The following is a 24221-nucleotide window of genomic DNA, read 5'->3' on the forward strand; positions in this document are numbered from 1 at the left end:
GATATAAAATAAATTATATCGTAGAAAGTCTTTTTTACTTTTGGATATCAAGTAGGCAAAATCTTTACATGATTATAATATGCACTGAACTCTCTTTCTAAACAGAAATTCATGACTCCTGGATTCAGGTCAGAGGGTGGAGATAAATTGGTCACTTATTGAAAATACATTATATAATAGAAAATGTTCTTTAGTTTTGGACATCAAGGAGGCATGTTTGTATGATTAAGATGGACATTTAGTCTTCTACCAAAATTGTGAAATTTATGACCCCAGGGTTTGGATACCATGTAGGGCTAGATTGGTCATATACATTATGAAAGGCGAAGATAACGAACAGGGATCAATCTCATAACTCCTGTAAGCAATGCAAAATTGATAGTTGGGCAAACACGGACCCCTGGACACACCAGAGGTGGGATCAGGTGCCTAGGAGGAGTAAGCATCTCCTGTTGACCGGTCACACCCGCCGTGAGCCTTATGTCATTATGTAATGAAAATACAATCTTCTTTACTGCTAAGACATCAATCTGACAAACTGTATGATAGATTGATTGAATATTGTTTAACGTCCCTCTCGAGAATATTTCACTCATATGGAGACGTCTAATTATAATGAACAATGTTAAAAAGTTGAAAAACTGTTTGTATTTTATAATGCATATAATGACTGGCCTTCTACCAAAACTGAAAAAACAATGTCCCATGGTTGAGAAATAATAAGTTTTACACGGGGATGTATTTTCTTTTTAGAAATACCTAGGCCATGAATAGTCATGTTCATAGGCAAACATCTTCGGGCAGTGCAGATTCAAAGTCGTTGAAATCAATAATCCAGGGATTAGATGGGGCCACACTAGGGGATTAAAGTTTTACATGAAATCAATAATCCAGGGATTAGATGGGGCCGCACTAGGTGATTAAAGTTTTACATGAAATCAATAATCCAGGGATTAGATGGGGCCACACTAGGGGATTAAAGTTTTACATGGGAATGTATATAGGAAACATCTTCTCAGGAACAGCAGTTTCATGAGTAGTCATAATGATATGCAAGCATCCTCAGATAGTGCAGATTCAAGTATGTTCAAATCATGGTCGGGGGGGGGGGGATAGGGTTAGGGTGGAGCCACAATAGGGTAACAAAGCTTTATATGCGAATTATAGGGGAAATCCTCTCATCTAGACCAAAAGGGCGATGATTAGTCATATTAATATGCAACTATTCTCAGGTAGTACAATTTTCAATTTATTCAATTCATGGCCTCGGGGAGTAGGGTGGGGCCACAATAAGAGATCAAAGTGATGCATCGCAAAATATTAGGCAATTCTACATTAAAATCTTCTCAAGACCAGCAGTGCCATGATTTGTCGTCATTATTTTGTAAGCATCATCAGGCACTGTAGATTCGTTTTCATTCAAATCATTGTCCGGGGTAGGATAGGGTTTCAACAGGGGATTCATGTCTTACATTGGAATATATGTCATCTCTGAAAGTTTTCTTATCAAGGACCACTGATTAGATATATCAATATGTAAACATTCAAAGTTTGACTAAAGTTGGCTTAAATAGGAAATCAAAGTTTTACAGTGTACATAGGAATTCCAAAAAAGAAATAAAAAATCAAGAGTAGCAGGGCTATACTATATCACATTAATACGCAACACTTCTGGATTCATTTTTTTCCATGGATCCTGTGGTTAAGGTTGGAGTTATATAAATCAGGAATAAACTTTTACATATTACAGAAATATAGAAGGAAAAATCTTTTCCAGAAAAGTGAGGCCATGTTAGTCATCTCGGGTTTTTCTTCTTATCCATACTAGTAATCATTAGACAAATTTTAGGCCGTTTAAGTCAACCAAGTCTCCATCTATCGAAGCCTGTCGTTGATCACTAACTTTTGAATATTTTTTACGTCTTTACAGGACTACAGTGGCAATGTTCACTGAAAATGTGGAGCAAGGGGAACAAAAGTTATGAATTTCGCGATTTCTCTCATTTTGAGGGTTTGGGTTAAAACTTCTAAAGATAGTACAATAAATAAAAATCTCTTTCTTTACTCCCGGTCATCTAGCATAAACCCTAGAAGCATATTAATCATGGGTATTAAAAAAAGTTGGTGCGAGTAGGTAAAGGACAAGTTGGCAATGGGGCGAGTTGATAGGCCTTCGTACAATGCTCTGCATTGCCTTGTGTTTCTTTCTTGATTTGACAGTCTATAAGCTTTCAAAAAACATGAATCTTATCTGTTAAAATACATTGCAACATTTGAAGGGTTTCCAGTCAGGAATTGCTTGCCTCGACCCACAATCCACCATGGAGTTGTAGCCGCCGGACATGGAAGCAGGGGGCGCCGAAGCCATCTAGTGGAACATTTTAGCATCAATAGAAAGTGAAAGAAGTGGAGGGAAGAAGTAAAACGAAGAATTTTAAAGAATTTGTCATATTCCTGTCATATTCCACAATTGTGATGTCATATTCCACATCTTTGTATAACGTTTGTAAGGATCGAACAAGAAATCACGAGAATTAAAGTGGGAAACATCTTGCATGTACATATAGTTATTTCTTCAAACGCAACCAGTTATTCTGCGAAATAAAACATCTAATACTACTTTAATTCCAGATTTTTTGCAAGACCAACAACATTTACAAAATTCAATTCTGTTTTTGTAACATGTAAAATAAATGTTTTTAGACCTCTTGTTTTCCACGTATACAAACCACCTGCATGATTCTTATAAGTATAAGGAATTCAAAGTTGTGATCATGTCGTTTTCAAAAGTTGAGTTCCATAATTAGAAAAATCACAAGATGAATAGCCTTTTTGAAAATGACCTGCAGTTCATGATTTAATCCCTTGCTCTCAGTCAGCGCTAGTGATTCAATGGGTGTTTTAGTTATAAAATGTACACATGTAACTCTTACCAGGTTTTAGTATTCTTAATGTGAATACTATTGATATTCTTGTGATTTTTTTTAATTAAAATTGGCCTACTTTGAACAGAAGTGTGATTATTATAATCATCTAATAACGTTAATCATCTAATAACGTTAATCATCTAATAACGTGAGACACTACGACTCTAAATCAGTTAAATTGGTTTATATAAACTTGTATTCTAGATCGATAGAAGAATAACAAGAGGCCCAGAGACCACATCGCTCACACGAGTCACCTTGGCCTTGCTGTTGTTCAGCTATTGTGATTGTTGAAAGATTTTTTGCAATCTTTATTCCCATGAAAAATTTTGATCTCATATTGTGGCTCCAATCTAGCACCATAGGGTCACGATATGACCATAATGCAAGGAAGATTTTAAATAACCCACCCCATTACAATTACAAAACCTTGACTTGTGGGGATGGTGGTAATGGTGCAGGTATCTTTCTATATTCTCCCTCTATAACAGTTTAGAAACTGAAGTTAGACGATTTTACTTGATATCAAAGACGGTACAAGATAGATATTTCATCATATTTTTATTCAGATTCCGAGATATGTATGTAAACACTGGCTGTCGTCACAGCAATATATCTCTGACGTAGGCAGGACTGATTGTATAAAGTGGCAATCGTCCCTCTGAAACGAGAAAAGAATAAAACGAGTAAAAGGATTTGTCAGTGCCCTTTTTGATAAAGGAAAATCTTATTAGCAGTTATGTTATACATGGATGTCGAAGTAGAAAGCTCGATATGAATCGGCTTATATATGTATAATCTAATGTACAATATACCACTACCAAGATCACAGTCAGTGGAAAAGAACTTGAGACTGTTGACCACTTCAAGTACCCTTTGGTGCCATTATTAGTAAAGAAGGTGGAAAGACCCGTGACTTTCATTTCTCATGCCGGACACTTAGAGAAGGAACAATCACGAACTACCTGTACATGATGTTAAGTGTTTCGAGTTCTACGCGGCGCCGGGGACCGAAAATCAATTGCGAGACTTCCCGGCATTGGAACGGTAAAGAACTTTCACTGTAACGGCCTTGAAAACCATGCATAGGTCAAAATTTGTGGCACTTCACCTATCTCCACGAGTAAAATAAAATTGTGAATGCGACATTTAAATCAGCCAATTTTTTTTTATCACAAATAGTCATACACAAATAAAACAGTTAGAAATGGATTACCTACCACAGAGCAGTTAAAGCCCCTGTAGGAACGAATCATGATACCTACCATAGATCAGTGGACTGTAAAGTTAAAGAATCATGATACCTACCATAGATCAGTGGACCATAAAGTTAAAGAATCATGATACCTACCATAGAGCAGTGGACTGTAAAGTTAAAGAATCATAATACTTACCACAGAGCAGTGGACTGTAAAGTTAAAGAATCATGATACCTACCATAGATCAGTGGACTGTAAAGTTAAAGAATCATGATACCTACCACAGAGCAGTGGACTGTAAAGTTAAAGAATCATGATACTTACCACAGAGCAGTGGACTGTAAAGTTAAAGAATCATGATACCTACCATAGATCAGTGGACTATAAAGTTAAATAATCATGATACTTACCACAGAGCAGTGGACTGTAAAGTTAAAGAATCATGATACTTACCACAGAGCAGTGGACTGTAAAGTTAAAGCCACTGTAGGAACGAATCATACAAGTTTGTGACGGTGGACACGTTCTCTTCCAAGTGCAGTTTAATACCTCGTTACATTCAGGACACAGTACGTGAGGTGTCGTTCCTGTAGTTAAAAATAACAAACATCATGGTGGTATTCAAAATTAAAACACGAATAACGGTTGGAGCAATTAATGAACAAAACATGGCGGCGCCCATATGGATCACAAAATTTTCAGTGAACGAAGGTGGAGATTATCTCTATTCTTTTGCCGATTTTGTCATATTTTTTTAACATACCTGTTACCATTAGAGCCTTACGTCCTCTTAAAAACCAGTGGGTCAGAAAAAGACAAAACTTAAGTGTAATCTTGCTTAAAGAGTGTACATTCAAGATTGTTCAAATCATGGCCTCCGTTGGTAGGGTGGGTCTACGACCAAACTTCCCACAGAGCATCCTTGGGTAAAGGGGATTCAGTTTTATTCAATGGAAAAGTCACCCTCTTTTAAGGCGAGATAATTAAAATTGTGCAAATCATGACCCGGGGTTAGGGTGGGGCTACAAAAGGGAATCAAAGGTTTAAATGGGAATATATAGCAAAACATAATTTAAATTTTTTTCTCCAAGAACAGAAGAGCCTTGATTAGTCTTATTAATTTGCTAGCATCATCAAGTAATGTAGATTCAATTTTGCTCAAATCATGGCTGTGGGGGTAGGGAGGGACCACAATAGGAAAACAAAGTGTCATATATGATAAAAATATATGGGGGGGGGGGGAACTTTTAAGAATCTTTTTCTCATGAACAGCAAAGCCATAAATACTCATTAACTCAGCTGGGCTATAAGCTCAAATGAGCGTTACTCATTAACTCAGCTGGGCTATAAGCTCAAATGAGCTTTTAAGATAACCTGTTGTCCGACATATGTCTCTCCATCCGTCTGTCTCTAAACTTTAAGGAGGTACTCTACATCGTCATAATGACTGACTTCCTTTTAAATCATGGATAAAAATATGAATATCAACATTATTTGTATATTCATTTATTAAAGTATTGCCTAGCTGAGTAGATCGCGTCGACTGCTGAACTGGAATCGCAGGTTCAAGTCCAGCAGGGGTTTTAATTTTTTTCAAATTGCTTTCTACAAAAATACACACTTAACAATTCCACGAGTAGGATTACGCTTACCGGACACTGTGGGCATTGACATCTTGGTAGTGGTATATTGTAGGGCTGTGCAAAAACAAAAGATAGTTCTGTCAAAAATAAATCATCACGGATATCTAATATCAATATGGGAACAATAAAACAATTATTTGCATAATGAAAGTAGTCAATGTTTATTAAGCATTCTGACAGAATGTCCGAGATACTCGAAGTTTGGAAAAGTTGACGTATAGCGGCATGTCCGGATATTTTCTTTCACACGATTTACTAATTTTTTTGATGGAATTATATCCCCGTGAACGTGGAAAACCGTACACCCGGTATGCTGATTCATTAGTCCAATTTTGAGATTTGATTAATACATGTATTTTAAGATTTCATACTGTCATGTTATCCGTGACACGACAGTAGTTCATGGCATATTAAAATTGCATCCTGCTCTTATTACAATTTCAGTTGGCCAAAGTCAGGTCACGGTTGGAAAACATTTAATCCACATATGTATCATGCATTTGGATCAGAAACATATCGACAACTTGATCCTATGCAAGGTCAATTTCTCCATATGACCGTAGATATGATATGTCAATGCTATACAATAGTTAATCACACACAACCTTTGAGTGAAGTATGGGTGACTAAACATTTTCTGCTTTGAATTTTTGTGTGGACAAGGTCTTCCAGTGACCCTGGGGTTGTCTAAATGACTGAGTACATCCTTCTATCGCAAGCAAACATTTTGTCGGGTAATGAGGATGTTTTCTTTCTCTGTAGCAAATATACGACTTAGCAAGAATTAATACCTTTTCTCTAAATGATACTGATAGGACGAATACACAATGAATTGATCATACGAAATTTTAAAGTGTTACGTTCGCGATAAGAGATCTTCTGTGTAAGAGGTGCATTTAGTGGAACTTTGAATGCCTAAAGGATCTACAAGTCTGAGAAAGACAATGAAATGTATAAAAAGCGGCTTCTGTTTAAAAATGTAAATGTAGAAAATACAAAATACTATCAGTTGTTTTACTAAAGAAACATGAAAACAATGTCACATTTGCATGTCGAGATGATGTGTACGAGCAAAGAAATTTTAAAAAAGTGATATGATAAGAATTCCAATCATTTAATTACTCACTGAATACTTCTCATTTACATAGTTTGTGTATCAGTCGGATTCAGGTGGTGAAACTTTTTGTGCACATTCACTTAGCCTACGCAGTGCCACTACTGCATGTAAATAAATTGTTTTGCGCTTTACTTTGTTCTCTAAAGGGAAATAACTCGGACATATACTCGAAACTGACGTATTGTATATAAACCATGCATGGATTACATGAGTTTTCTCCAAATCATCTTGATATTCTTCAACCTTGAACTGGGAACAGGACACAGTATGGGCTTAGCGAACGCATGCTAGTGTTAAAGATTTAAAATATGAGACCTCACAATTGTATGAATATAAAACCAAGTTTCACTATTAACATCTTTGTTATAAGAATTGCGATCATCGAACAATAGAGCTACCGTAATGAAACAATCGTATATACCTGTTGACATCTCGCTTGTAACTATGGGTGTTCGAGGATCTGTGGTTGTACTAACTGAAATAGAAATCACAATTAGCTGTTGATCTGTATAGACCGCATGTGTTGACTACGTCAAAACGAAGCGGCTGATGTTATTTTTTGTTTTATCGTACAAAATACATGAAAATAGTTGTAGTCAACACTTGCAGTTCATTATTTCTTTTCGATTTATTTTTTAGAGCTTTCAAGGTTAAAGCAGCGAGAATGTGGACATACCCGTCCAAGTTCGTTAAGTGTAATCGTTGGAGTGCCCCTTCACATATATAATACATGTAAGTATTCTACAACATACCGACCACTTGATCCTATGTAGAGGTCAATTTCTCCATATGACCGTAGATATGACATGTCATAATGCTATAAACATGTAATAGATGGTCACTGGCAACCTTTGAGTGAAGTATGGGTGATTGAACCTTTTTCTGATTCATGTGAAGGATTTTAAATCCTCTGTTAAGTGTTACGTTTAAGTGTATGGACTTTTCCCTAAGCACCATACAGGGATTATATTGAATTATATAATATATATTCCAAGTAACCATAAGTCCCGTGGGGATCAGGGTTAGAATAGGTCCCCAGTACCCCTTGCTTGTCATAAGAGGCGATTAAATGGGGCGGTCCTTCGGAGTAGACCGCAAAAACTGAGGCCTCGTGGCACAGCAGGTGTGGCACGATGAATATCCCTCCCTGCTCAATGGCCATAAGCACCGATCATAGTCCTAAATTTTGCAGCCCTTCACCGGCAATGGTGACGTCTCGCATGGAGTGAAAGATTCTCGAGAGGGACGTTAAACAGTATACAAATTCAATCAATTTTCAACCTTAGGGTGGGAGCAGGACAGACACTTGCGTCATGAGTAAATGTGTTAACTATGAGCATCCTATCTCCCTTTCTGGCAAGCGCATGCTAGTAGTGTTTGTGTAGCGTGCAACCGTGGTTTCTCAATTTAGACTGAGCTACTTGCTCAAAATATTGATTAGCGATGTGGGTCCTCTCGGCTTTATTCCGAGATATTGAACAGTGATTGGCAGTAAAATGATTTGAGACAATGATCAGTTCCAATGATTAGCTATTTTACAAAGAACAATGAAATCACGCACAATTATAGCAAAATTTGATCAACTCAAAATTACTCACTTCAATTACTCAATATTGCTCAATGTTTGTCTTTGCTCAATTTGACTCAGTCTGTATTAATGAGAATAATGTAGCGGAAGTAAGGGTAAATGTGAGCAATGTCTCATTCCTATGTAAAGTATTTAATAAAGTTATATTATTACTGACTTTGTATAGGAAAGACTTATTCAGCCACGTCTATACCTTACCGTTGTTAAGCTTTCTCTTTTAAGCGATGTTCTTCTTGGTCCAGATCAGTGTAGACTGACTTTGTTTCGCAGTATTTATACCCTACAGCTTCAAGCTGATTGGATAGTGACTGAGCATTATAATTGGCTAAAATCTAGCTATTTGATTGGTCAATGTATCGGTAACTTTCAATCCACTTCCGGATTCACAACTTTAGCTCGACTAAAGGAATATATAGGAATACATTTATCACATAGAGATAATACCAAATTCGTTTCATTTGTTTGTTTTTTACGTCCTGTCAAGAATTTTTCACTCACATTAAGATGTCATGAGTTGTAAGTGAAGTACCACAAATTTTGACCTAAGCTTGGCGCTTACGGTTGAAGAAGGTTCTTTTACATACATGTACATGTACAAACGCCTGCCGCGACACGAGATCCCCGTTGCTAAAACGCGGAACGGAAAACGGAACGGAAGTGAAGAATTATAATGATTAATGTACCTAAGATGGGAAAATGTTTTACTTTTATTAAAATCAAAATTTTGGGAATTTGTGTAAAACAATTTTAGCTTAAAATCCTGCATCATAAATTGAATAAGTGAATAAGAATTTTGGAATTTCGGCATTGACAGAGGTCTTATCAAGCAGCGACACCTATGGTGGAGAATGGAAATGATTAAACGGGGGAAAAGGATGGTACGCATAGGCGTTTGCGTAATATTTTTCATGGTAAGTCAATGGTTTTAAAATACATATGCATTAGTATGAAGATTATGAAACCGTGGATTTTGGTGATGACTTTCCGTTCTCTCTGTAATTTCTGCTTCCCTTGTCCATAATTAACCTTTTGATTTTACTAAATGATGTCCTCATAGCATTATTGCATACAATATTTTCCATTTTCCGTTCCGCGTTTTAGCAACACCCGTTATTAAGGTCATATCTGAAAGACCCGTGATTCTCACTTCTAAATGCCGAGCGTTTGGCAAAGGAGCAATCACTATCTATGTTTATTTCTTAAATTTGACGCGGCCGTGGCACAAGCGGGGTTTGAACCTACGACCTACCGGTTACGAAGTGAACGCTCTACCACTGAGCGACCACGACCGGTCGCATGCTAGTGTGAAATATCTAAAAGATGAGTTGCACATCAAAATTTAGATACCCAAATATGTTTTTATCCGTGTTACATGTACATCTGTAATTGTATGAATATAAAACTAAGTTTCATTATCAACACCTTTGTTACAACATTGTCATTGTCGAATAATAGAGCTACAGTATGACCAACGCAGATCCCGTATTAGACCGCGCTCCCCCGCGGTGCGTTAATCCTTCCCGCGCTATCCCTCCGCGGGATTTCATCGCGGGGCAGAGTTACACCCTCGCGGTGTGAAGTATCGTTGTTTACCTGTTTCGTCGGCAGAAAATACCCTTCCATTTTTTTTAACCCCCCCCCCCAAAAAAAAAACCCACCCGCCTTTAATTTTGTTTTTAGTATTTTTATGACACATATGATGATAATGTATCTTGGATAAGAAGCTGTATCCTATAATTTTTATAGTGAAAAATGATAACAAATAGATTTACAAATGACCGTATATGAGTGCAAGATTAATAAGTTCCATCTGTTTTAATGACGTTTGTGTAGACTTGAGAATTGATTAAAAAATTTATTAATAACAAAATCTTATTTTGTGTTTTTTTAAGGAATAAAAAAATATATATAAATTTCAAATTATGCTAAAAGAAAGTAATGAAACAATCGTATACCTGTTGGCATCTCACTTGTAACTACGGGTGTTCGAGGATCTGTGGTTGTACTAACTGAAATAGAATACACAAGTAGCGATTTAATTCAATCTCTTTCTCTATGCACCGCAGGTATCGACTACCTTAAAATATTTTTGTCTTATCCTACAAAATACCTGAAAATAGTTTTATTCGACGCTTGCAGTACATGATTCTTATTCTATATGTTCGAGAACTTTCAGAGTGAGTGTAAAAATTCACCAACATTGTGACATCATATTACAAAAGAATCAGAGGCCCATTTAAAAAAGTATGATTTAGGAGGTAACTTAGACCGTTAATCCAATCTACACTATTAGTTAAACCTAAATTGCATTTCATAAAGCAGCGGAAAATGGATGTGTCCCTCCGAGTTCACCCGTGACGACTTTGGAGTGTCCATGCGTAGATACATATAGTTTCACTTTCGTCACAGTTAAATCATTCTAATAAAAGTTGTAAAACTTGGTCTCATGTTGAGTGAATTAATATTTGTTTTATGTATATTTACACAAAACAGAAATGATAATATTTCCTGGTATTAAAAGATACTCTCCGCCTGCTCGTTCAAAAAGATCAGATTATAAATTTTTCGACTTTCTAAGAATTAATACCACGTGGCTATCCTTTAAGTGGCTCAAAAGCGAGTAGAATGAAGTTTTGACTGTTGGAGATGCTAGGTAGAAGGCAAAAATGCCAACCTATATGTGAACAATACAAGAGGCGAGATTTTTCTTAACACAGCAATAAAAATCAAGGTAGAGGATACTTTGAAAACAAGTCTACCTGTCTGCTATCTCCCGATGAGATATCAAATAGGGGACTAGTCTAGCCGGATATCATACAGGGTTAAATGTCAAATCAGTCTTGCAGCCTTTGTCTTTCACCATTTAGTTGGCCGACATATATGTGTAGAACTGACCTGACCCAACCTTACAGAAAGCGAACTCAAAGAAAACCCCGGGTCCGCATAAACGTACATGATCTACAGTGTGGTATCCCTTTCTTCTTTTTATCAAGTTTGTGGTGGATAGCACATTCAAATTTGCTAGTACATATGTTGCCAAAGTAGAGCCACATTGTAAATAACTGCCAAACTTCACAAGCTTAGCGTTATTTGGTACTTTTGTTCTCGTGCTACTTGTTTTCATGGAAATTCTATTGTCTTTACCCACATTACACTGCAGGTAGATGTTCATGTACCATCTGAAATGTTATGGTAAATTGCCTTTTAAAATATCTCTTTAGTACTCATCAACACAAGTACAAACTGCTCGGACACACCGCGGCGAATGATGTGAGCTACAGTTGTGTATTCTATTACAGTCGGCGTCTGAATGACAGACCTGGGAACGAGGTTCTCCTGATAAAAAAAGGGAGAATTCAAAGCACACAAACTTTGTACATTCACATTACAATGGTGTCAACTTAAAATGTATCAATATGTCTATGGGTTGAAACGATATCGAGGTTTCATCAAAGTAGTTAAGTATTTTCCTATTTCTTCCCTCTGTTTCGTTTTTCCAAAGATGAATAAAAAAACCTCGAAATTGACGGGAATCATAGATACATGCACTTCTCTTTTAAACAATGTTGACACAAAGAAAAAAAAGGACTTTCTCTATAGTATCAACGGTAAGAGAAAACGTTGATCTAATGATATGATCAAATCTTATCCTGTTTTTCCTGAAACTTGGATGGCTATGAGAATTTACATATAGACCAATCAATGTCAGCGTTAAGGAATGGCGCAATTTGTATTAAAGATGTACGGGACTGACGATTTTGAAATTACCGCGCAACTCCGAATGACGTAAATAAATCCTATGTCGTTCGCATCTCCTGTTTGATTCTGAATGCATGTTAGATAATATCTACAATGTAATTAATTTTATAAATATATTTTACATAAGCTATGACAAAGATATTATTAGATTCAAAATAAAAACAAATCGCGTAAATTTTACGACTTCAATTACTTTTCGGCAATGTAAACATAGCGTTGTTGTCTTGAGACACTTTTGACACATTGAAATGCGGGGGAAACGCGGATTTCAGTAAGTTAAAGCGATCCAGCAGCAAGGTCTCTTTGGCCCAAAGAAGACGATGGAAAGCTGCCAGACCATGACATCAGACGTCGGATCATCTGTATTCGCAATCGCAGACACATGACATCTGTTCAGGTTTGTCAATCACTGTTAACAGGTTAATAAATTAATGCCGAGTACGCACGTACGTAAAATAAGAAAAAAATTGATCAAGTGTAAATCTTCCCAAAAATTCCATGAAAATCGATGCTTGAAAACAATATTGAAATAGGGTACCGTATGAATTCACCAGCGCTTGTCAATGTCATCTGATTGTTCATAGACTTTGTAGATCTAGACCAATTTAAGCCAAATTATTTAGCGTAACCTACAAAGTGTATGAAACAAGCGTCTGTGTATGAATATATTAAAGTATTTGTCAAGTTTTAATATACATCTCTATGAATTTCAATATCTTTTAGAGGGATGGGCTAAATAAAGCTAGGATATACACAATAGATCAGTAGCGGATCTTTGGTTTTACATAAATTGATGAGCAAGATTTTTGTCTTCCTTAGTTGATGTTTGCAGTACAGAAAATAGACTATAAAAATCTACCACCACACACAAATATACAAACCCAGTGACATGCTTTGATTTATTTTCACTTTGTGCAACATACAGCATATAAATGGGTCAACTTTTATTTATTTTACTATACAATTCATTGAATACAACCACTTCTCTAAATCATTTTCATCCACTTATCAAGATTCAATTCATAGTAACTTTTACACCATTAACAGCACAAATGTCTCCAGTATCTTGTTTCAGTGTCTTATTTTTTCCTGCTGCAGCTAAACACATATTATATGATTGTAAGAACACCACACTCAAGGTTTTTGTTCCACTCTTAACAAAGGAATATATAAGGAAATGGAATGGTAAATTTCATTAATCATGCATGTTTTCTGCAATTAATGTTGGTAAAAGTTTTGAAATCATGAATAGAATTTATATCCAGATCAAATGTTTTGTAATAAATGTTTTAGATTTCATAAAACTTACACTGTAGAGTAAAAATGAGTTTAGAATGATTATTTAAACAAAGGTTGTAGGCCTAGAGTAATATGTGAAAGTTGACTCATTTATGGCAATATGCTGCAATTGTTTTTGTCACTCAGCTTTTTAACACTTCATGTAAATAGCCGAGGTTCATTGATATATCAGTATTGCTAGCAAGATTGTCAAACCATTGCGTAAGTCCACTCGGCCACAACGACTTCCTTAGAAATTCATGTTTATCATTGACAAAATACTGTAAGAGTGACATTCATTGATTATATACAAAATAAAAAAAAAAAAAGCCATCCCACCCTCAATAGATTGATTACATCGATTGTTTACTGCAAATGTGAGGAAAATATCTTACTTAAACAGGTGCATTGGTACTGTAAACAGACAGTAGTGTATGAGGAAGCACACATGGTCCTGGGACAGTGGTTTTCATGGTGGTGATCACACTCTGGGACATGTATAGTCTCTAATAATTATAACTGTATTCTAGTATACATGTATGTTATGTCAAGAGTTTCAATATTCGATGTTTAAAAATTCATATAGTACAATTTCCAATTTTTATTGTGTACGTTTCATTAGTATATATTTCATTATACCCCCCGCGAACGAAGTTCAGGGGGGTATATAGGAATCACTCTGTCTGTCTGTCAGTCTGTCTGTCTGTGCAGATTCGTGTCCGGGCCATAACTTCTTTGTTCTTTGACATAGGCATACCATATTTGGCACACAGGTGGATCACCATGAGACGATGTGTCGAGTACCTTCATGACCTCTATATGACCTTGACCCTTGACATCAAGGTCAAAATTAAAGGTTTTTAAAAAATGGATTCGTGTCCGGGACATAACTTCTTTGTTCTTTGACATAGGCATACCATATTTGACACATGAGTGTATCACCATGAGACGATGTGTCATGTACCTTCATGATCTCCATATGACCTTGACCTCAAGGTCAAAATTAAAGGTTTTTACAATGGATTCGTGTCATAGCCATGACTTCTTTGTTCTTTGACATAGACATACCATATTTGACACATGAGTGTATCACCATGAGACGATGTGTCGGGTACCTTCATGACCTACCTCTATATGACCTTGAACTTTGACCTCAAGGTCAAAATTGATTATAGGGTTTTGACATAGTCATACCATAAGACATGGGTGTATCACCATAAGACTATGTGTCATGTACATTCATGACCTCTTTATGACCTTGACCTTTGATCTCAAGGTCAAAATTATAGGTTTATACCATGGATTTGTGTTCGGACTATATCTTCCATTTTCTTCTACAAAGGCATACCATATTTTTATACTCAGGAAAGAGGTAATTTATACCTATTAACAACGCCCTTTGGGAGATTGGGGTAAGCAGGGGGTATTCTTAGTGAGCATTGCTCACAGTACTTCTTGTTTATATTAAAACACATTATTTCATTTCCGTAATGTGTGAAATTCATGTGTATTGCATAGCGGTAATATTCCATTTGTAGTGTATTTTTTGTATTTTGTATTCTATATTTTTTATTTGAGATCTATAATTTACCATTTGTATTGCATTAGCATTCCACAATGCTTTATTAGCTTCATAACAGTCATCTGTATTTAATGACCAATTTTATTTGTGTCCGAGGGAACCAGTTTTTGTAGTGAAGGATTTCGTTGGGTACGTCATGTTACTAGCATTGTATTAGGGACTATTTCGTTGGGTACATCATGTTACCAGCATTGTAGTAGGGACTATTTCGTTGGGTATCTCATGTTACTAGCATTGTAGTAGGGACTATTTCGTTGGGTATTTCATGTTACTAGCATTGTATTAGGGACTATTTCATTGGATATCTCATGTTACTAGTATTGTATTAGGGACTATTTCATTAGGTACCTCATGTTACTAGCATTGTATTAGGGACCATTTCGTTGGGTATCTCATGTTACTAGCATTGTATTAGGGACTATTTCGTTGGATATCTCATGTTACTAGTATTGTATTAGGGACTATTTCGTTGGGTACCTCATGTTACTAGCATTGTATTAGGGACTACTTCGTTGGATACCTCATGTTACTAGTATTGTATTAAGGACTATTTCGTTGGATATCTCATGTTACTAGTATTGTATTAGGGACTATTTCATTAGGTACCTCATGTTACTAGTATTGTATTAGGGACTATTTTGTTGGATATCTCATGTTACTAGTATTGTATTAGGGACTATTTCGTTGGCTATCTCATGTTACTAGTATTGTATTAGGGATTATTTCGTTGGATATCTCATGTTACTAGTATTGTATTAGGGACTATTTCGTTGGGTACCTCATGTTACTAGCATTGTATTAGGAACTATTTCGTTGGGTACCTCATGTTACTAGTATTGTATTAGGGACTATTTCGTTGGATATCTCATGTTACTAGCATTGTATTAGGAACTATTTCGTTGGGTACCTCATGTTATTAGTATTGCATTAGGGACTGTTAATGACATGTATGTGGTGTTTTGATTACATGAAAGGTGAAGATAACGAACAGTGATCAATCTCATAACTCCTATAAGGAATACAATAGAAAGTTGGGTAAATACGGACCTCTGGATATACCAGAGGTGGTATCAGTTGTCTAGGAGGAGTAAACATCCCCTGTCAAAATCTGTTGAATGGTGATCAAAGTTTAGGAAGAGTTTAACCGCTATCATTTACACATTCATTTGGGATGCGAGATGACAAAACCTCCAGCCAGTTTGACAATTTTTAGAAAACGAATTGACAGGGACTGGTGGTTCCAATCTACGACTCTCCGTTTTTCACATCGACTTGGAGTCCCCGGAACGAAGTGAGAAACAGACCCCAAAATGAAGTGAAAATCTTAGTGACCGGGTGAGGATCAACATACAGACTGGCTGCCTCTTTACTGGCTGCCACCCCAGACACATTCTTTACTGGCTGCCACCCCGGACAAATTCTTTACTCAATGAATACCATTATTATGATTGAAATTAATCCCATGATTCTAATTATTAGAAAATTCAATTAAAATTTGAATGAATTTTGCCATTGAATACAAATGAAATTTATGATACAGAAAAATCAATATAGAACACAAATGATTTATCATACATGCGAATAAAAATATGCAATAGGAATTATAACTTATAGAATACAAATACCACATAGATTTCCAAGTATAAAGGATATAATACAAATGAAAAATCAAACATACACAATTTTATGCAATACTTTCAAAGTATTTTAAAATTTATCTTAGATAGTATCATTTGTACATGTACCCACTCATGCAGTGACATTCCCCACTGTCACAGATACGTTGGTAATGGTCATGATGATGTTCACAGTGTAGATATCTACAGTCGCCATCTCCAGTACATCGTACAATATCGTGATGTGAGGCATCTAGAAATAAACCACCGTCAATATTCAACTTCATCTAGAAATAAATCATAATTCACCATTAATATTCAACTTCATCTAAAAATAAACCATAAACCACCGTCAATATTCAACTTCATCTAGAAATAAACCACCGTCAATATTCAACTCCATCTAGAAATAAACCATAATTCACCGTCAATATTCAACTTCATTTAGAAATAAACCACCGTCAATATTCAACTCCATCTAGAAATAAACCATAATTCACCGTCAATATTCAACTTCATCTAGAAATAAACCATAAACCACCGTCAATATTCAACTTCATCTAGAAATAAACCACCGTCAATATTCAACGTCATCTAGAAATAAACCATAATTCACCGTCAATATTCAACTTCATCTAGAAATAAACCACCGTCAATATTCAACTCCATCTAGAAATAAACCATAATTCACCGTCAATATTCAACTTCATCTAGAAATAAACCACCGTCAATATTCAACTCCATCTAGAAATAAACCACCGTCAATATTCTACTCCATCTAGAAATAAACCATAATTCACCGTCAATATTCAACTTCATCTAGAAATAAACCACCGTCAATATTCAACTCCATCTAGAAATAAACCATAACTCACCGTCAATATTCAACTTCATCTAGAAATAAACACCGTCACTATTCAACTTCATCTAGAAATAAATCATAATTCACCATCAATATTCAACTTCATCTAGAAATAAACCATAAACCACCGTCAATATTCAACTTCATCTAGAAATAAACCACCGTCAATATTCAACGTCATCTAGAAATAAACCACTAGCTACCGTCAATATTCAACGTCATCTAGAAATAAACCACCGTCAATATTCAATTCCATCTAGAAATAAACCATAATTCACCGTCAATATTCAACTTCATCTAGAAATAAACCACCGTCAATATTCAACTCCATCTAGAAATAAACCATAATTCACCGTCAATATTCAACTTCATCTAGAAATAAACCACCGTCAATATTCAACTTCATTTAGAAATAAATCATAATTCACCATTAATATTCAACTTCATCTAGAAATAAACCACAAACTACCGTCATTATTCAACTTCATCTAGAAATAAATCATAATTCACCGCCAATATTCAACTTCATCTAGAAATGAACCACGAACCACCGACAATATTCAATTTCATTTAGAAATAAATCATAATTTACCGTCAATATTCAACTTAATCTAGAAATAAATCACAAACCACTGTCAATATTCAACTTCATCTAGAAATAAACCACCGTCAATATTCAACTACATCTAGAAATAAACCACCGTCAATATTCAACTTCATCAAGAAATAAATTTTAAACCACCGTCAATATTCAACTTCATCTAGAAATAAGCCATACCCCACCCTCAATATTCAACTCCATCTAGAAATAAATTATAAACCACCATCAATATTCAATTTCAATACGTTTGTAATCAAACTGATATTGTTTTAGACAAATTAAGACACTCAAATAGTTCTAGAATATATGATACAAATATGATTTAATAATGTATCATTATACCTGTGAAATGAACCTAAGGTGATGACCTGTGATCCATTTTACAAAAGGTCTTACGACTCAAGTTTCACTTCATCTAATGTTGCACTCTTAAAGCGTAAATTCATAGCAAATCTAAAGAATAGCAGACGATAAGTACACAAAACCAATATTTTTACAAGTTGAAATACGGAAATGGAATTACGATAGACATATCAATATACTGGTCTTAGTCGTAAGAAACGATAGCCATATTAGAATACTGGTCTTAGTCGTAAGACTTTTGTTTAAAAATGGACCCTATATGGTGTATAGCTCCTGTCGAGGATTTAACAATAAGTATTCTATAGAAATAGTCGTATCTTATCGCGTTTTATCTATTGTAAAAGGTGCTTCATCTTTTGATGACGAATTATAAAATATATCTGTAGAAAAAACTTTTAAAAAGATACGGGAAAAGCACACCAGAAGATCAGAAATAATGCGTAGATATTGGAAAGAACAAGAGGTGATCAGATATAATGATTCATTTTGGAAAGACACACAAGAAGATCAAGGATACTGCTTAAAGATTTGAGACACACACGAGATCATGAAATTTCTTAGATTGGAGAGACACACGAGATTGTAAGAGAAATTTCCTAGATTGGAGAGACACATGAGATGATTAGAGAGACACATGAGATGATTAGAGAGACACATGAGATGATTAGAGAGACACATGAGATGATTAGAGAGACACATGAGATGATTAGAGAGACACATGAGATGATTAGAGAGACACATGAGATGATTAGAGAGACACATGAGATGATTAGAGAGACACATGAGATGATTAGAGAGACACATGAGATGATTGGAGAAATTTCTTAGATTGGAGTCACACGAGATGATTAAAGAAACTTCTTAGATTGGAGAGGCACACGAAAAGATATACTGCTTTAAGACTGGAAAGACACACGAGATGATTAGGGACGCAGTTACTGTTTTCATTTAAACATGGTTTTTTGTTTTTTACATTGATATGTGAAATAAGACAAAGTCTCAGCGTTTGACTTTAATAACCGGCATCTTTCGTACACCGTTATTCAAATTCCCGGAATATAACATTTTATTTACCGCTCACAGGACACAGTGATCCTACCCCCTCCCCGATAGTTTTTGTAAGATGTTTTCATATAAAAAACTGTTTCTAAGTGTTATACGGTAAACATTAAGATTATAATACCTTCAAGTCAATAACTACGACTAAAATATGATTACATTGGGATGAAATATGATTACATTGGGATGAAATATGATTACATTGGGATGAAATATTCTCTGTACACTCAGCATTACGGTAAGAAGTTTTAGCATTTTGCAGGTTAAAGGTACACAACGAATATAACATTCGCATACGCACGTATGCATCCACATGTGTGGGTTTCCTGATGACAATGATGTCGATAATCCGGTCCACAATCACCATATCCACATTCAACATCTGTCGAACAATATCCCTGGTGACCTGAAAAAAATGCACCAAAAAGTGTAATTATTGTATTTTAATATCTTATGTATATTTTCTGACTTATCATATAATGGTAATTTTTCGTTGATTCTATTCAACTGGCTTTTTCATACATGTTTGGGGGAGTCTAGAATGGATCGCCTGATTATTCCTTGTTACATCTAACGCTATTGTTTACTGGATAGATATATTATAGAATTTGAGGACAATAAAACGTGTTTGCATAAAATCCTAAGATCGGTCTCTGTAACTCTCGATTGTCGTAAGTTTCTAATGCACGTGATTCAGACACCAGTAGTCTATCACACGTGATTCAGACACCAGTAGTCTATCACACGTGATTCAGACACCAGTAGTCTATCACACGTGATTCAGACACCAGTAGTCTATCACACGTGATTCAGGCACCAGTAGTCTATCACACGTGATTCAGACACCAGTAGTCTATCAATGCATGGGTTCTCAATATTTGATTGCGTTGTCTTTAAATGTAACCGGTTTTTTTTAAGATATGAATAATGGACAACACAATTGGACGGCTGGAAGCAGGTGTGTCATAATTTTCAGTTGCAAGATATTTCAATGTTGCACAAAGCACCATATCTCGTCTTTGGAGCAGATATCAATAACATGGTTCAACAAGTGATTGTCATAGAACAGGTAAGACCACGCATGCCGTGAGCAGCACAGGATCGCTTCATCCGATTGCGTCATTGTCAACGATTCACAACAGCGTCATATACAGTACCCGCCATTCCTGGGAATAGCAGAATATCTGATCAGACTGTTCGCAATCGACTACGAGATGCTGGGATTAGAGCGCGCAGATCTGTCCGTGGCATTGTTCTGTGTCATCGCCGGAACCTACTGAACAATGGTCTCAGACTCATAAAGTATGGTCGCGGTAACACTGGCGGACAATTTGGTTCAGCGAAGAATCTTGATTTTTATTGCAGAGGCCTGATGGAAGACTCAGAGTCAAAATGAACGTTTTGTGCAAAATTACATCCAGAAGGCTGCCCGGTTTGGATGGGGTAGTTTTATGACGTGGGCAGCAATATCCTATACAGGCAGAGCAACATTGGTTCACATATACGGTTCTTTGATGGCTCAACGGTATATTGATGAAGTCATGCAGCCACGAGTGGTTCCCATAATGAAGCATCCCGGAGCAGTATTCCAACATGACAACGCCAGACCACATACTGCTCGTCTAACACGTGGTGTTCTGCAAAGACACAATATTCAGGTTCTTCATTGGCCATCCAAATGACCAGATTTGAACCCTTTCAAACATCCGAAGATTAGGAAAGTAAACAGAGATGTCAACAATTATTGTCAACAAGGAATTCAGACCTGGCGGACTAAATATTGACCGCCCAGCAACTCGACCAGTTGTAGTAGCAAGAAGTATTCAACAGGCCACATCTCTCCTCTCTGAAGCCATTCTACACGGTGACGTATATAAACATACCACAACAGTTACCAGGGCATTTCCCTGTTGAGCATTGTCGGCAAAGTCTCTGCAAGGGCCGATTTGGCCCGACTGCTGATCCTAGTGACGCGATTTTATCCTGAATCTCGTGCGGATTCAGGGCAGGGAGATCCACCATCAACATGATCTTCTCAGTAAGACAGCTTCAGGAAAAGTGCCAAGAGCAAAATAAACCGCTTTCCCTTGCCTTCATAGATCTGACAAAGGCGTTTGACCTCGTCAGCAGAAGTGGTCTCTTCCAACTCCTGAAGAAGATTGGTTGTTCCCCGAACCTGCACTCCGTCATTGTGTCCTTCCAAACCGACATGCTCTGCACAGTGAGCTACAACAGCTCAACATCAGACCCGTTCCCCATCAACAGCGGAGTCAAGCAGGGCTGTGTACTCGCCCCAATCCTCTTCGGGATCTTTTTCTCGATGCTCCTGACCCGTGTCTTCAAAGAGAACGAGGATGGAGTCTACCTGCACACGCGGTCCAATGGCAGGCTGTACAACCTGGTTAGGCTACGAGCCAAGACCAAGATCAGGCATGTCACCATGATGGAGGCCATCTTTGCCAATGATACTGCTTTGGCAACGCGTACCGAAGAAGCACCTCAGAGGATGATTGACCGCTTCGCTGTGGCAGTATTTACACCACAGATTACATGTTTTTGTTTTGTTTTAGACTTGGTAATATATGTTAAGTGTGGAGCGAATTAGGACACGTCCTAGTCGTCCAATGAATCAGCTCTTTGACGAATAACAATCTGGTTGTTCATGTCGTTGGTCATTTCAGTGGTTGTAATTAATGCAACTACTAAATTCTCAAGTTATTAGGAACTTTTATATTTCTATGATGTTAAAAATTGTGATATTTTGCTCCTCACTATAAAATTGTAATCAAAGGTTTCCAACTGTATTGGGCATAATTGATCTGAAACGGTGGACAAAAATGAAATTTCATGTGGGGAAATTTATTCATTTAATCAATTATATAAACATAAAATATCCATCATCATAGTTTTTGAAGAAAGTTTGTAGCAAGTGACAATCACTGGTGTAACAGACGTTTAATTATTTCCCTACTGTTTGTAAATGACGTGTCGCACATTGCTCGATCGACATTAAAATGAAATTCATATAATAATCTTTTGAATCTTACGTCTACATAGACACTTTGACTGATAGCAGATCGGACTTTCTCCTTTAGAACACGTGATCCTTGCACAATCAGAGCTCATGCTGCAACCAGATGTCAACACAGGTGTTTCTATTAAATAGAGAGTTAAAATCAATCTGAAATGAAGTTAGAAAACTGAGAAAGTCACATGATTCCACTGTAACCTCAAATCAAGTCTAAACGAACCCAAATCTATCTATTTATTTCAATGATATTACAGCCTTTAATCTATCTATTTATTTCAATGATATTACAGCCTTTAATCTATCTATTTATTTTAATGATATTACAGCCTTTAATCTATCTATTTATTTCAATGATATCACAGCCTTTAATCTAGATATTTTTTCTTTCACGATTACCTACTATGCTACTAAGTCTACGAACAGTTTGATATTGTTATACTATATCTCTTAGCGACCTTAAACTTCGAATTGTTCTTTTAGAGCATCGCTTTAGCGTAGATACCACCTAAACAATAACGATTTTAAAAAGGACATGTCGCATGTTACAAATTTTTTTTAAAAGCAAAATTAATTCTTTGCATGTCAAAAATGACTTTATATGTGTTTTAAATGAAAAATTTTGCGTAGTTTTCGAGTTTGAAAGCAACGAAATTCAAATCTTTTATTTATTATGATATCAGTGGTGCATCTATCAAAGTTATGTAATTACATGTATATTTATTGAATAAACATTATAGACAGAGTTTTTTTTATTTTAGATGAACCAAAATTTGTATAGACACAGTGTCCAGCTTTACGAAAATCATTGAATTACATGCATTCACTAAAAACAATGGATTTTACTTCTTTTTTAATAATGCAGATTTGAAAACCTTCAGGAGAACAAAAGGCTTTATGTTTGATTGTAAATTGTTTAACGTCCCTCTCGAGAATATTTCATTCTGATGGAGACATTCCAAAAGGCTTCATATGAATATAAAAGGCTTTATATTTATATAAATATGTAGAAAAGTTATATTGCATAAATATGATATTCATTACTTTTAACTTTAAAAATTCAATGTGGCAGGTATGAGCATATATATACATGCAATTAATCTAATAAATTTGTAGGATTTATCTGCAATCTCCTTCAAAAGGGGAACCTACAAAACCACATGGGCCACACAAAGCTGAAATATTTTGTCAGATCAATATCTATACTATGACAGAATATGGCTGAGGAATTTTTAAAAAAAAAATATTCTCTCATTTTCCCATTCAACATGGATTCTGCATCTGGAAATTTTATAGCAAAGTTGTGATCCTCTTTTGAGAAGTGGGATTTATTTGTAAGAAAGAATGGGATATTAAATGTCATGTCATTTGGAAGTTTGTCAAATATACAAAATCCTTTGTCCGCCAGGAATATATCACCAACTTGCAACTTCTCTAAAATGCCACAATGGTTCACAATTGCCAAATCAGATTTGTATCCAGCATACACAATTGGAAATGAGCTGCATTAGGTGTAATACATATTAAAGTCTTTCCTTTGTGGCGACTCTTGTAATTACTGTAAGCGAAAGACTGACTATTCATATCAATTTGCTCATA

At 35.9% G+C, this 24221-nt stretch overlaps 2 protein-coding genes across 5 annotated transcripts in view; one reads left to right on the forward strand and one right to left on the reverse strand.

Annotated features, from left to right (window-relative positions):
- The window catches only part of LOC125671961 (uncharacterized), a 30723-nt gene extending 28018 nt beyond the window's left edge, over positions 1 to 2705 (forward strand). For both annotated transcript variants that reach the window (XM_048907965.2, XM_048907966.2), the window contains exon 9: positions 2280 to 2705. In XM_048907965.2, coding sequence (XP_048763922.1) covers positions 2280 to 2401 — 122 coding nt within the window. In that variant the 3' untranslated portion in view covers positions 2402 to 2705. The remainder of the gene's footprint in view (positions 1 to 2279) is intronic.
- Positions 2706 to 3471: 766 nt separating this feature from the next.
- LOC125671634 (uncharacterized) lies at positions 3472 to 23043 on the reverse strand. 3 transcript variants are annotated; one of them, XM_056162818.1, is made up of 10 exons: positions 22642 to 23041; positions 19896 to 20000; positions 16843 to 16962; positions 13907 to 14017; positions 11699 to 11810; positions 10430 to 10479; positions 7308 to 7361; positions 5779 to 5823; positions 4580 to 4713; positions 3472 to 3588 (listed from the first exon to the last, which is right to left on the reverse strand). In XM_056162818.1, exons 1-10 carry the CDS (start codon positions 22718 to 22720, stop codon positions 3493 to 3495), a joined length of 906 nt encoding a protein of 301 aa, XP_056018793.1. In that variant the 5' UTR covers positions 22721 to 23041; the 3' UTR covers positions 3472 to 3492. The 3 variants fall into 3 exon arrangements, with proteins under 3 accessions (XP_056018793.1, XP_056018792.1, XP_056018794.1); XM_056162817.1 differs by having other exon boundaries at positions 10430 to 10483; positions 11703 to 11810; positions 22642 to 23032; XM_056162819.1 differs by lacking the exon at positions 13907 to 14017 and having other exon boundaries at positions 10430 to 10483; positions 11703 to 11810; positions 22642 to 23043.
- Between the last annotated feature and the right edge of the window lie 1178 nt (positions 23044 to 24221).

This window comes from Ostrea edulis, chromosome 4 (genome assembly GCF_947568905.1).
Source record: "Ostrea edulis chromosome 4, xbOstEdul1.1, whole genome shotgun sequence".
Classification (NCBI taxonomy): Eukaryota; Metazoa; Mollusca; class Bivalvia; order Ostreida; family Ostreidae; genus Ostrea; species Ostrea edulis.

Excerpts from the sequence above, each read along its gene's own strand:
- LOC125671634 (XM_056162818.1), bottom strand. The coding sequence starts at position 22,720 with ATGAGCTCTGATTGTGCAAGGATCACGTGTTCTAAAGGAGAAAGTCCG. Across the intron at positions 14,018-16,842 it reads TGGGGAATGTCACTGCATGA|AGACTATACATGTCCCAGAG; the intron begins GTGGGTACATGT and ends TATAATTATTAG. Across the intron at positions 7,362-10,429 it reads TACAAGTGAGATGCCAACAG|TTAGTACAACCACAGATCCT; the intron begins GTATACGATTGT and ends TTTCTATTTCAG.